We start from the raw sequence: 15,265 nt of genomic DNA on the forward strand, positions 1-15,265 counted from the left end.
TATAAATATTGTAAAAATAAATAAATATTGTAATATTGTATAAAGATTTTTTAGATAGATATTCTCTTCGGTTCTTTTTATTAGCTCGAACATTAGTACTCAAGCGTCACGATTTTAATTGCTCTTCTTCTTGAACACGTAGAATTTCTTTGGAATCAATATAAATATTGTGTAAATAAATAAATATCGTAACATTGTATAAAGATTTTTTAGATAGATATTCTCTTCAGTCCTTTTTATTAGTTCGAGCATTAGGATCCAAACGTGACGATTTTAATTGTTCTCTTTTTGAACACGTAGAATTTCTTTTGAACCAATATAAATATTGTGTAAATAAATAAATATCGTAACATTGTATAAAGATTTTTTAGATAGATATTCTCTTCAGTGCTTTTTATTAGTTCGAGCATTAGGATCCAAACGTGACGATTTTAATTGCTCTTCATCTTGAACACGTAGAATTTCCTTTGAATCAAAATAAATATTGCGTAAATAAATAAATATCGTAACATTGTATAAAGATTCGTTAGATGGATATTCTCTTCGGTTCTTTTTATTAGTTTAAACATTAGGACTGAAGCGTCACGATTTTAATTGCTCTTCATCTTGAACACGTAGAATTTCTTTTGAATCAAAATAAATGTTGTACGTATTACATATTGGGAAATTACGCTGAATCGCAGTTGGAATAATAGAGGCACGGCGTTAATTTGTATGTATAAGCGGAGTGCGGGTAAATGAGGTTCTATTGTATTCGCACTACACAGTTGAATCTCGTTTATCGATGAACGACTGATGGACAAGACAGCTCGGACAACCGAGCAGTTCCGATAATCGAGGTTTATTGGCTATCAACTCTAGCGCTTCTTATTAGTTCGGCTAATAAGATTTAACTGCTAAGATTTCAACCGCTCCTTCTTTGAAATTTATTTTGGACGCGAATAAACGATTCTATGTATATGTTGATACGTATGTATATTCGTTATATAACTAGACTGCGGATGTTTATGCAAACTTATATTTTTATGAACGCAATTAAAAGAGCAAAATCTTATCGGTAGGCACACAATAAGATATGCAAGAAGACAAAATCTTTTTACGGTTTCACGATCTCGAATTAATTAATGCTCATCTGGCAAACGTATTAATCTTTTTCCTTGGTTCTACCAATGCATTCGGGATGTTCGTTTGCGAACGTTTGCAAGACTTACGTAAAACTAACAAATACGTACCATATTCTTCTATAAAATGATACAAATCTTGCTTTATGTTCGTTCGGTTTGGAATCGATGCCATTTTCTGCTCACAGCGGGAGAACACAAGTTCCGCGATCTTCCTATATCCACGAAATCCCGCAATGTCACGATTCTCAGTGAACGTTATTTTTTTCTTGTAAGGATGAAAAAACATAAATCGTCCGTCGTGTTCACGCGATGTCGCGTGTTTTACGTGAAATTTCGCGCAGTCGGAAAACTTGGACTTTAACTTTCCTCTCTTGCCGATAATGATAGGTGTCCGAGGAGAGATACTTCTGCACGCGTTGAAACATTGATCATCGAGCTTGCGGGCACAACGCGCGGATTCTCACGCGTTGCATTAACTTTAATAAAAGCAAAGACGGGAAAAAAGAGGGTGGGGAAGAAAGACGGAAAAACGAATCGCCAAATATAGACAGACCGAGCCGACACGACGAAAACTCGCGAGACTCGCGGTAAAGCGAACCATTCTTCGGGGAGTTTATATCTCTACCAATAAAAAATTCGAGCTGAACTTCGGTCAAGTCGAACATTCATATTTAAAAGCCGGGACAAACGAAGCTATATAGACATGAGCGACGACAAGACGAAACGTGAATTCGAAAAAACGATCGATCTAAATTTGGCTCTCCTGAGATTGGCCGGTGTAGTTTCGAGCGAAAGAGCGAGCAGAGATACGTTGGCGAGCTTGGCGTTCGTTTGCATGACGATTAACACCGTTTCATACGTGTACGAATTTGCAACGAGTTCGTACACTCTGGCCACCGTTTTGGAATCATTCGCGATGATCATCTCACTCGTAGCAGGACAAACGCGATTCGTGATTCTTTTGTGGTTGCGCGATTCTTGTCAAACGATGTTGAACATTTGCGAGTCTTTCTGGTCGACTTTAAATTTACGCGAAAAGAAGATCGTTCAAAGTTACACGAACAAAGCGAAACTATTGAGTCGTTGCTACTTGTTTAGCTGCGTTTCAACTATATTCTTCTACGTGCTGTTGATACAATTTGGCTCTTTGATATTTAGCGAACCGAAGCATTTTGCGAATGTTACGCTTTATGGAAACAATAGCAGCTTTGTTCCGTCGGAAGCTGCGAAATCTCTGCAAGCGACGGACGATAAGCGACGACGTTTACCGTACGCGTTTTTTATCGACGTACAAGAAACACCGTGGTACGAGATCGTGTACGTTGTTCAACTTGGGTCCATGATCAGCGTCGGTTTGACCTGTGTCGGCGTGGACACGACTGGTCCTTTGCTTATTCTGATCGCGTGTGGGTATTTCGACACGGTACGATCTAGAATTGAAAATTCCTATTCGTTTGAATCACCGTCATCGCTACCGGTTTTGGCGTCGTTATCAATCGCAACAAAGACGAAGATCGCAACGGAAACCACGTCGGTTACCAGAACAGAATCGTCGTCAAGGAACGTAGGCATGAAAAATTTCCGAACGTGCCTGAACCATCATCAACTGTTACTAAAGTGAGTGCGATTCGTATAACTAGGTGCTTTGACATTTTTTTTTTTAATCGTATCCGTTATCCTAAATGGATACAACGTATCACATTTCCGTCGCATACTTTATATTTCCTACTCCTAAGCTCAAACGCTATATTCCCTAACTATTGCCTTAATCCATATCTTTCACTTTACTTCCCACGTTTAATTTCTCCGTTCCATATTCCATATTTCATATTCCATTTCTCGTATTCTGTATCCATCACATACAGCATCGTTAATCCCACGTTTACCGTTTCACGCTCACCATATCTGTATTCCATCTGTTATATCGAATATTCCCATGTCCTTCACCCACAAAATGCAATTAGTTTCCTAGAAATTTCCCACAAAAGCCACAGAAAATCGACGCCTCCGAGAAACAAAAATTGCCATCCCACGAAACAAAATTCGTTGCCTGCGAATTTCCCATAAAACCCACAAGAAATCAACGCTTCCCACAAACCAAAGACACTAACCCACAAAATGAAATTCGTTTCTTACAATTTTCCCACAAGACCCCCAAGAAGTCGATACTTCCTACAAGAGAAATTCGCTATCCCACAATATGTACCTCGTTTCTTATAATTTTTCCACAAGACCCGCAAGAAATCGACGCTTCCCACAAGAGAAATTCGCTATCCCACAAAATGTACCTCGTTTCTTACAATTTTTTTACAAGACCCACAAGAAATCGACACTTCCCACGAGAGAAATTAGCTAGCCCACAAAATGTACTTCGTTTCCCACAGAATTCCCAGAAGATCGACAAAAACGACAATTTTATGAGCGACGAAGTTCGTTTTGTGGGACACTGGTTTCTGTTTATGGGAAGCGTCGAACTCTTCCGAGTTTTGTGGAAAACGAATTTCATTTTGCGCGATTCCGATTTTGGTCCGTGAGATACGTCGATTTCTTGTGGATTTTGTGCGCGACGAATTTTGTTTCGTCCTACTTTGTGGGATAAATAAAAGTAACGAAATATCTAGCTATATTGGCTATACCAAACAGATTACGGCTACTTGAGTGCATGCGTACTCAACGAGTGTTCAAACTCAACATTGAAACTCAACATGAAAAAATTGTATTCTATAGTTTTGGCTTACCTTTGCACGAGGAATATCCATCTTCCTGGTTGTGCCACGATTTCAGAAACACCTTGTATATTAGATTAGATTTCACTCTATACTATTCTTTCGCTGTAAAATTCACCGAATTCGCTCGAATTGTATAATTATTACTTCGACCACCAGTTTATCCCTGTGCGACCATGACGATGTAGTTGCATTAAAATAAGTGCCAAGTCTTTAATTAAAAATAACTATGCCGCTTCCCAAATGGTATACGTATACGTATAATTCTTTCTCGACATTACGTCTTTAACTGCCGTTTTTTATGCTGCCAGATTGTGCGAGGATATCGAAAACTTGACAAATATAATGTTTCTGATACAACTGATCACCAGCACGTACAATATCTCATTGATTGGCTTCAAAATAGTCGAGGCAAGTATTCAGCTAGTTAGCCAAAGATTCTTTCCCCTTTTCTTTCTTCTCCTCCTCTCTTTCGATAGCGTGATAACCTTGCATGACATACACTTGGCTGATACTTGACGAACAGGACAATCCCGGCAAGGTCAAGTTCGTCACGCAACTTGGGATCTTTATTATTCAGCTCTTTCTCTGCAATTGGCCACCGGATCTTCTTCGATCGAAGGTAAATTATTCAGGATAATTGTGCATAATCTGCTACAGCCGCACGAATCGTCGTATCGTCGATATTTCAAAGATAAAGAAGAGAAACGATCGTTTTTCTACTTGCAAGTAGTAGAAGCAAATATGTAAATACGTTTGCTGTTGTTTCTTTGCGTCGATCGCGTTATTCTCAAGGATTTTCTAATTTTTCCAGGTAGCCTACGATCGATCAAACGAGTCTACGTACGTACGTTTACAAAATTTTAAACGTTACGACAGGGATATCGAGCCGCACAATTATCTTGCCACGATTTTACCGTTACATGGAATATATTATCTTCGATATAGCACATAGAAATAGGAATACGCAGCTCATGGACATTTGACCGCAATAAATGCAGCCGCACACTTTTAATCGCGATAGACGTAACGTACGAGTTACTTCGATAATATCCGATTCGTCTGGAACGGTGTTCTTAACGTTGCACGAAACGCAGACAGGATATTTAAGAATTTGGCGAGGCAATACGGTGTTCCTCTCTGAAACATATATACCTTTTCTCATTCACGTGGAACGCGAACGATTTTAACAGAAAATTATTCGCGAATGAACGTTGGTGGAGCAGGTGACGAGTGTCTCGTGCCGCGACCCGCACGATCCGTAGCGCGAAAGTAAAATTGATAATTTCTTCAGATCAAGGTAGTCTAAAACGTTTATTCGAAACCACGTTTGCGGTATTTGAAGCGAAAGGCAGTTAAAGCCGCTGTATCTTGCGAACACTTATCCGACCCATGTCTTTATATTTACCTAATTATGTTTCTATAACGATATTAAGACAATTTAAATTGTAAACAAAGTCGGCAGTCGAACAAACGTTGAGGATTTTGCGATACATTTTCGAAGGGAAGACCTCGACGTTTTTTCATCTTCGACGGATATAAATGTAGCGACTCGGAGAAGTCATAATGAGAATATTTACCGTTCGTTTATCCAGCATATTAATTAATCACCGTTCGTCAACCGAATAATTACCATTGTCTATCGAAGAGTTAGTTACCGTTTTGTCCATCGAAGAGTTAGTGATCATTTAGTCAACCGAAGAATTTTATATCCGCCAGTCTGTCAGTCAATTGTCAACATCGAGATCGAGTAAGATTTGAATAAATCATTACGTATTATTATTATTTATACTTGGTCCATACCTTTCTTCTTTGGACGACTTTCGGTTTACATCTCTTAGCTCTTCTATAACTATATACAACTGTTTATACTTAACTATTGCACCTTACTTGATCTATCTCTATATACTAACTTATAACCAACACTCATAACTAAGTGCTCTTTCCGTCTTTGGCTTTTATTTCCTTGCTGTGCTCCCTTCCTGTCGTTCTTCCCCCTCATCTGCTACTTTTCTCTTCTCTATTATCGCTTTCAATTCTGCCAGTCCTTCTCCAGTCTCATTCAGTGTTTCAACCATGTTCCTTGCTCCTCCTGTTATCTCGCATTCCTCTAATACGTGTTTCAAGTCCTCCTCTCCTTTTTTGCATAATCTGCATCCTCTTTCTCCCTCCTCTTTCCAGTGTTCCCTTCTAGATACTTTGATAGCCCTTCTTTCGCTATGTTTCTGTAATATCTATTGTACTTAGATTCCCTCATCCTTTTCTCCCTCTCCTCTAAATCATTACATATCGTAAATTTACTTTCCAACAACTTTAATCCTCTCCTTGTACCAGTATTCCCGCATATAGCAGATTAGCCGAAAGTGGAGCTTATTGCCAGTTGCATTAAACGTCAGTTAACGTTTCTATCTTCTCGTCGGCAACTAAATAGAACGTAACAACGAGCAGCTTGGACGAAGAACGCATCCGAGCGCAAGAACTCGACAGTGAACAGGACGAATTCGGAGAACGACGTTTACAGGCTGAGACGCGTTTGAGAGGAAAGTTGGACGATGCGTAGAGGTTGCGAGGCATCGAGTCGCTACGGCAGAAAGTAGGAGAACTGCGGGAACAGCTGCTGAAAACTGTCGTTCAGCGGTGTAAAAACGAGCTGCCGGAGAAGGAAAGGCTCAAATGAGGAAAAACGCAGAACTGGAACAGAAGCGTTGGGCATACAGAGGTCGGAACGCTGTTTCAGAGAAAATGAAGAAGCAAGTCGATGAGTTAAAGGGGTGTCTGTACAGACCAAGGACGAATAATAGATCACTCTCTCAGGTGATTATCAGATTTTTTGTTTTTTTTTTTACTTAAAATTTCACATTCACAATTTGTCCAATTTGGACATTTGGTAGAATTTTTTAGCTGTTTGATTATCACGTGGGTGGCAACCCCCAATGGGGTACCATCTTCGTGTTTGTTAGGATATATCCTTTGTGAGATCTGCTGGGTGTTTCCTTTTTAGTCTTCTCTCTATGGTTGTGTCGATCGTTTCCGCATTATCAGATTTGAATTTCATTTATATTTATTGGAAATTTAGCGCGACAGAGTAAAGACGTGGTTACTAATTCTTGTCATTTACGTGTTAGGAAAATACATCACATCGTTGTGTCGCAAAAGTGACATAATTTAGAAGACACATTGCAAGAAATTTCCAACTTGTTTTCGAAAAAAAATTGGATGATTCATCCCTTAGAATTTTTTCTGATTAAGAACCGAGGATAAGAGAAACAATCTTTTTATCATTCTCATAATAAGGATATATCGCACGTACTAAAGTGTCGAGTTTTTAAGACGGATGCGTTCCTCATCCAAGCTACTCGACACCTGATCCACCTACGTTCGGTTGCGAATAATTTCACCTTAAAGTAACTCGTGTTCTACACGTGAAACACGGTATAACTGAACAGAAAAGTATCTTTGCTGTATGTACACGTACACGGAAAATCTAATTTATTTACACAAAAATAGTGGCAGACGACGAAATTTTTAGAAATTTTTTAGAAAATCTTTAGCGGCGATCTTAGGAAAATTTTTCTTTATTTCGTACAGTTTCGACGCAGTATCGTCTCGCTCGCGATTACTCTAATTTCCTATAAATCTCAGACGCGTATAACTTCGATGTATCGATACATATTTGCTTCATAATAAATCTCAGACAATCAATAATATTATCAAATGTTTTAAGATTCTCAACGAAAATCCAGTTTGCCGATAAATATTAACGATATTGTATTGACACTATATATATATATATATGTAGTATCGGAGAAAAGGGCCTAAGAAACATCGAGTTAACTATAGACAATGTCGCGAGAGCCGAGGCGCTGCCGGCTCCATCAATGCGTTATCGGTCCTTCAAATAAATAATTTCGCCGAAAAGGCCTACGCGACCTTGGCTATGAGAGTCCGCGGAACACGTGTACGGTAGGCCTAGCAAAAGACAAAAGAGATGCTGCAACGGCCAGAGAGGCAGTTGAGAAGCAGAGTGTGAGTCGAGGGGACATAGAGTGTGAATCGACGCGCGCCGATATTATAGTCGGTCCTTTTGTTATTGAATATCGCTTATTAAACTACACTAAACTTTAAATCTACCGTCATTACTTGTCCTTACTCTAAGATCCATACGTTACTACATATATATATATTGATCCTTTTAGTTGAGAACCTTAAATTATCGACAATGTACGTGCACTGATAATCCGAGGTCAACCTATCAGCGACGAGGAAATCTCTCCATGTAGCCGCTGTGTCCGACAAAAAAATCTAGATGCGTCTGACGCTTATAGTAATAATAGCATAGTAGTATATTTATTAACCTTAGCCGGTTGGCCTTGCAACGAACTTGCTTGTGTTTGCTCTTTATCTCGCTCGTACCGCGTTCCTCCGACTTACGATCAGTTCTAGATTATTTGGTTTATTTGATTGCTCCTATTGCTAGTTACTTGCTATTCCCATCGCTTGCTTTTACTACGCCTGTATCCGACATAATCTCGCGTATCTGGTGCCTCGTTGTCTTTGATTTTCAGCCGACGTCCGACTCTTATAGAAAATTCTACTTAGAGCCTGCGCGTCAATTTCTTCGGCGGTCTCTCAGTCTCGTTCTATGTCTTTCTTTCAGAGCGAAGCTATTGGTCACGCCGGGTATTCGATGCCTTGGTATCGGTATCCCCGCAATTTACGAAATCCGGTGAACATGCTTCTGATCAGAGGTCAAAAACCGGTTCGCCTGACTGCTGGGAAGTTCATCGAGCTGTCGCTGGAAACATTTGCCTCTGTAACTTTCTTTCCTTCTCTGCCCTGAACTTTCTCTCTTCCTTCTCTTATTTTTCTGCCGTCCCTTTCTTTCAGATGATATCCACCGCTGCTTCGTTTTTCACCATGATACGAAGCATGAACTGACTCTCGTTTCGCGAAACACTGACCATAAAAGCACGCTATCCGGGATACGAAGAAAACGTTACCTTCTTCACGCTCGTCCAATAATCGTTGTATCAGATGTCATTCGAGTATTTCCAGCGAATACGAGTAGACGGCTGATCGAATAAACACGGTTGACTGAGAATACAAATCGATCGCAGAATTTCTTTTCCGATTGTTCATCGATCGAAAGAGCGGAGCGAGACGTAGGCGAAAAGAGAAAAGGGAGAGCACGAAACTGACGTTCGTTTCGCGAAACACCGACGATAGAATCCCATTAATCCCCCTCTTACCTTCTTTCGGTCATCCTCGACCCAACTGTATTTCTCTAACGCTGAGCGATATCCGAGAGTTGCATAAAATTTGCAAACATCGTTGTCGGTACGTATCGTCTTTTGCTTCAATTTCGTGTTAAATATTTTCTTACGATGTCAACATATGTTTTCGTTTGCTAAGATAAGTGCAAAATGTACAAATTCGAAGATCGCGACAGAGTCAAGAACGAGGAGGAGCGTTGTTTTCTTCTTCTGTCCGTTCGTTCAATGATCATTAGACTGCGGGCTTTTATGCATTTGCAAAAGATGCGAATAAAAGCGCAAAATTGCACGGATTCAAATATTCAAAGTTTTCTATGCTACTTGACAAGTGAAGCAATTTTCTACCCAGCTTCTCCGCTCCTTCAATGATATTTCAGAAATACGGATGCACAATCGTAATACGTTTTGTCATCGAACTAGAGCATCATTGAACTAATTGTCTGTACGAGCGTGTAGACGATCGAGCAGTTCTGGCTGAAAGTAGAAACCGATTTCGAAATTTCATTTCTAATTGTACACCGGTCGAAAGAAAAGAACCAGGCGATGCTGCGGATGAAAGGAGGAAAGGACGACGATAATCGACGCAAAGTCAACTCGTGCGAAGAATAAGAGGAAAGTGCAGAGTAGACGGGAGAAAGGGTTTCGATGTAATCGATCGTTCGAGTTAAAACGTTTCGCGCGTTCCATTCTCGTTTTGATTCGTGGTAAGACGAATCTCTATAGGCGAGCAGAGAGATGTTTCGTTCCGTTGCTCAGGATGTACTTCCTTGTAATGTAACGCGGTACAGTAGTGTCCGGATATCTGGCCACGAATTTGCTCGTGTCTTATTGCTAACTATTGGCTCGGACAAAGTCTCCTCTTTGACGATGATTTAACTGCTATTGAATTCCCGGAGCAAGAAATATGTTGTATCTTTTACTTGAAACTGACAGTTTCTTATATTTCTTTTTATTAGTTATAACTATTTATTTTTATTATTTAAATCAATATACGCAGGGTTGGTCACAGTAGAAATTGCTACACGAAATGATTCTTTATCTAGTGATTTTGTAAAAAAATATTTCAAATGAAACTTTAGTATACCCGAGGAGCCTGATGCGACGAGTAGATTTTCATTTTTCAATATCTTATATCTTATGAAATATCCACGTGACCTTGAGTCTTTTAAACAGTACCGTATCTTTTTAACAACGTTAGTCGATCCAGCTGAACGTTCTAACAGAGGTATCTTAACTTTAATTTGTCAAATTTAATGCGTGAAAAACACTTCTCTCGAGTTTACGTCGTTCTTGTCGTTTGAGAGAATCAAGGTTGCCTTAGTATCCAAAAGAATATGAAGCATTAAAAAAATTTCACTTCAAACATTTCCCGATGGTACGTCAATAGATTTCCGAGTTTTTACTGATACATAATAATAATAACATATATAATATCCTTCAATTAATATTATCAACCCTTAAATCAGATAAGGATATTGGGCTATAGCGATTTACGCTATAAATTATGTTTATTATTATGTTCATTATAATGTAATTACACAGGTAATTTAATTTAGGTACATACTGGTAATAAAATTAAAGTAAATAAAAAATTCCAAATTAAGTAATTTAACCCTAAATCGTTATGCTTCCCAACGAGTTTACGCTAGCCAAACCGGATGAGCGAATATCCTTGTTCGTTCGGTGTAAACGCACCTTTAGCGGTCAGGTACGCGCGAACGAACGCGCTGCTTCTTATATTGGCCAGAAGAAAGAAAACCACGTTCCTGTTCGTCGACGATACTTGAAGCTGCGTTAGAGAAACCCTATTGGCCTCCCTATCGATGATCACGTCTATCTTATCGTTCGCTATTTTGCTTCTTTTCTTTTTTTTTTCTTTTTGTTACTCTTTTCTTCGATCTGGACTACTACGTTTTTGGCTACGGGCGAATCGTTACTCGCGACGTCTTCGAAAGGTCGTTAAGCCGAGTTCTGCTTCGCTTTCGACGCAAGGATGGACAGAGACAAAGGCGAGGAAACAACGAGAAAATTGCTTGACAATTTCCACGATGCGTCGCCTCTGAAACGAATAAATCGGCAGTCGGAACATTTCGTAATTATAAAAATATTCTTAACGCTGTGAACAGTCCTCGGTTCGCCAGCTTCGTCGGTACATGCGTCTAAATTTTACGTTCACTTTTTCTTCCATTTTATACTTTTATATTGTATGTTTCGTCTATGTCTCCCATTTCTCTGCATTGTATACACCAAAGGAATTTTATCCACGCGAATAAATAAATAAATAAATAACCATGATTATTTGTTCGCCTTGAACAGCGTAGAACCATAGCGGACCTGACCCTACTTTTTCAAATCCTCGATCCATTCGTCGACCGTCTTACCATTCTAATAAACAATTCACCGGTCCAGCAACTGCAGCGAAAGTCTACTTTTCAATCCTGCGTTTATCCCCGACGCTACCGCGAATGCGACGTTCCAGCGTTACTGGAATTCAGATGTGGCTCAGTATCCAATGCTGGCTGAGGCGTACGTCTGCTGTTTTATCCGATTTTTACGCGAATCCACTGCCACCGTAGTCCACCACATTCGACGGTTCAAAGAAATCTGGAACAAAGTAGACATCGACGAATTCCAGTCGAACCATTGTGGAACGTAATCGCTGGAACCAGCGACTGGACTAACGTAAAGCCAGCTTTTCGATCCCGTCGCTGGATTGGATTGCTTACTGGAACGAAAGCGCTGTATCGGATCGCTAGACTGCGATGCTATTGGATCAATGTAAACGCAACTTAAGGGGGTATTCTGGCCTAGAGGCATGAATTTCGGGCGATCTTTGAAGAAGCTCTGTACAAGCGAAACAAAAAATATTTTTGCTATCCTTCTTTTTAGCATTTGTTTATCGATATTTCGAGATTACGTAAAAAATTCACTGAAAAAAAGCTCAATATTTAAAAAGCTACGAGCTGGCAAGGTGGGTGCTACGAAAAAAATGGGGTGTCGTGCATGATATCAACCCTTCTGGTCATTTGAAATAAAAAAAGCGAACAGATTCTTAATTAGTATGGATGCCACTATCGTCTGAATCTTGAAAAAGTCAATGCAACATCTTTTCACAAAATGACGGCCGTTTGGAAAAAAATGTCTTATTTCGCACGTATTTTTGACAATTCCGAACGTTTAAAAAATAGCAATATTAAAGATTTTGAGCTGAGCGTGTTCCGGACGATAGAGGAATATATAAGGAATATTCAGACAAAATTTCAAATAAATCGGTTCATTAGAACCAACTCGAAAAAAGTAGTTTCGAGAAAAACGCGTTTAAAGTTTTGAGATAAGTTTACTCGGACAACGTGAACACGCGTCGCAAAAATGGCTGCAACTCATAAAATAATTGAAATTTTGAAAAATCCTTTTAAGGGCATATTCTCGAATGTCTAAACTTTGGAAATATGAAAAAAAAATTGTCGATTTTTTCAAATTTCTAGACCAGAATACTCCCTTAAAGCATCCACGCTGACAACTCGTGTGAAATTTGAAAAATCGTAACTCGAAATTAGCGCTCGCTCTTTCACGCTTCAATTACACTACACTTACACTTTCGTGTTCTCGTGTATACGATGATCCGTGCTGGTTAAATAAATAAATAAATAAATAAATAAACGAACAAAATAGACGAGACGGAAAAGAGAGAAGAGATAAATAAATGGGTGAATTCATCGTCAATTACCAGTTAAGTGAATTTTTCTGTAATCCCACGATATCTAGGATTTCGACGAGATTGTTATCCGGAGGCATCATTCTTACGATTACTGTCAACGTGATGCCCTGACTTGGGTCGCTTGAATCGCATCGAGACCTTCTCTTACCGACGACAGATCGCGAAGACGAACGAGAGAGCGTTTGGAAAAGAAGAAACGAGCAAGGACGAGACGACTGTACGGTTGGTCTGATGCAGACTCGCCACCTTCCTCACGCTAGACGCTTTGTTAAACGTTTCGTGCAACCTTATACAAGAAAGTAAGATCATCTTCCATGTAGCGTATTTTATTCTTCCTTAATTTTGGAAAATAAGAAAATGACGGCTTGTTAGAAACGATATTTTACTTCCCGCTGAAGAAAACCACCTTCGAAATATTTATACAAACTGCACGGATTAAGATATCAAAAGAATATCACGCCACGTTCTACGTAACGTTAAGCGGAATAGTGTGTGAAAATTTCAAGTTAATCGAATGCATCTAAATGTTCGAGTTTCGAACATTTAGTGGGTACAACGTCGAACAACACTGTTTCTGGAGAAGCGCCTAATGTCTTCGGTTAATTTTTCTCTAAAACAAAAGTACGCATTTGTATTCAGCGTTATAAAACATCGAAGTTTACAAGTTAATCGAATGCAGAGTTTCGAACGTTTAGTAGGCGCAACGTCGAACAACACAGTTTCTGCAGAAGCGCGTAATATCTTCGGTTAATTTTTCCCTAAAACAAAAGTACGCATTCGTATTCAGCGTTATAAAACATTGCCACTTTTCGGGATTTCAAAATACCATTTCTATCACATCGTTTTACGAGTTTTAAAAAAGCGCAAAAAGGAATTTCGAATGTTTCGAAGTCGACACAATCGCGTGCCCTCTTCACGAGAATACTCCGGTGCTAAAGAAAATGTCAGGAAAACGATCGACGAACAGGCTAAAGGGAAAAACGAGGAATCCGTGTAAAAGACGATCGTCGGTATCGCTGCCTTCTATTGGTGTCGTCGCTATCCGTTCTTCTTGAATTAATTACGCACAGTAGATAGAAATAGGGAGATAGAGGGGCGTCTGTCGCGGACAGGCTTTCTATCTCGTTCTATCTGTGCGAAATGTCTTTGGCCGTTGTCGACGCTCCAATCGAGCAACCGTGCAAACCAGTCGAGACGAATAGGAATTGACCGAGAAGCAGCGACAGCAGCAGCAGCAACAGCAGAAGATCGAACGAGTTGCTGGTGCAAGCGTGCCGGTTTAGCAACAAGTTGCAGTTGGTGCGCGTTTTCCCTAGAGTTTCCTAAAATCAACAAGTGAACTCGCTTTCCTGCTTGGAATTTCTATATCGCTTTCTCGTTCGGCTCCACAGGTGGTAACACGGGAGGCGCGATTCGCACGGTAGCTACGCCACTTTAATCGGTGTCGTTCACCGTTGCTATCAGACGACCGAGTCTCGTCACCTTTCGTAAGCTGCGACCTGGCTGAAGCGACAACGAGCAACTTTCTGACGATGTTGCTGTTCCTTCTCCAACGTTCCTCCTCTGTGTTCGTTCGTTTTTCCATTGCCAGTTCAACACGGAAGGTGTTGCTCGTTGCCTGTTCCCGTTCGAGGTGGTAAAGATCGAAGAACAGTGGAAATCACGCGCCACAACACACCGCGACGGAAACGAATGTTCGGTGTATCGCTGGTCGCTGGGAGCACACGATGCTTCGAAGTTGAAACAAAGTGCAAACATCTGTCTGCTAATCGCGTTGCTTCAACAAAATTTCTCTACAAATCGACGTTTCTTATTTCGGACGAAACGCGTTCCTCGTTCTTCCTTCGACGAAGACGTAGCTCCACGAAAGACTCGAAAATGCTCGTTCGATCGTTGTAAACGAGTTTACGAACCGATTACTCGATTATCGTTCGTACCAAAGTTTGTTATAAATTTATACTAAACGAGCACGAGTTTGATCTTCTTCTTTATCTCGCTTCGCACATTTGCGAGTGTCACGAGCGCCACCGAGCATGAAAACGATCGATCGCGTTTTCTGGAGCCTCGCGTGGCTGAAAAAAGACTGGAGACTCGGTTTCTGGAACGTGATAAAAGCCGGTTTAATAAAGCGACGCTTCTACGCGTTCGCGTATCGAGAATTCTACGAAGGCTTGGCGTTCCTTTCGACCTCGGCCCGCATTCCCGTCGTCCACTATCCGCTTTTCCATTCCTCTATCACACCCCTTGCATCTTAATCTTAATAGCGTTCTCTCGGCGAATACCTCGTCTTTCCCCCTCGATGCCTTCGATTCTTCTCATTACGAGTTTCTCGCCGTCTGCCTTTATTTTCAGTCACCACCGTTAATACGCTAATATCGCAGCTTTTCTCTCTTCTTTTTCCGATGTCCAGCTTTCTCTTCTTTC

At 40.3% G+C, this 15,265-nt stretch overlaps 1 protein-coding gene across 1 annotated transcript; it reads left to right on the forward strand.

Moving 5' to 3' along the window:
- The first annotated feature begins 1,073 nt into the window (after window positions 1-1,073).
- On the forward strand, window positions 1,074-10,448 carry LOC117230748 (odorant receptor 13a-like). Its single transcript, XM_033488489.1, has 5 exons — window positions 1,074-2,741; window positions 4,162-4,261; window positions 4,377-4,472; window positions 8,508-8,663; window positions 8,738-10,448. The coding sequence occupies exons 1-5, from the start codon at window positions 1,828-1,830 to the stop codon at window positions 8,786-8,788; spliced, it is 1,317 nt and encodes a 438-aa protein (XP_033344380.1). The 5' UTR covers window positions 1,074-1,827; the 3' UTR covers window positions 8,789-10,448.
- Window positions 10,449-15,265: the final 4,817 nt, after the last annotated feature.

The sequence above is a fragment of the Bombus vosnesenskii genome, unplaced genomic scaffold, assembly GCF_011952255.1.
Source record: "Bombus vosnesenskii isolate JDL3184/JDL3185 unplaced genomic scaffold, Bvos_JDL3184-5_v1.1 scf7180000013267, whole genome shotgun sequence".
Lineage (NCBI taxonomy): Eukaryota > Metazoa > Arthropoda > Insecta > Hymenoptera > Apidae > Bombus > Bombus vosnesenskii.

Coding starts and splice junctions, on each gene's coding strand:
- LOC117230748 (XM_033488489.1), top strand. CDS start 1,828: ATGAGCGACGACAAGACGAAACGTGAATTCGAAAAAACGATCGATCTA. Junction 2,742..4,161: donor CATCATCAACTGTTACTAAA/GTGAGTGCGATT, acceptor TTATGCTGCCAG/ATTGTGCGAGGATATCGAAA. Junction 4,473..8,507: donor CGGATCTTCTTCGATCGAAG/GTAAATTATTCA, acceptor TCTTTCTTTCAG/AGCGAAGCTATTGGTCACGC.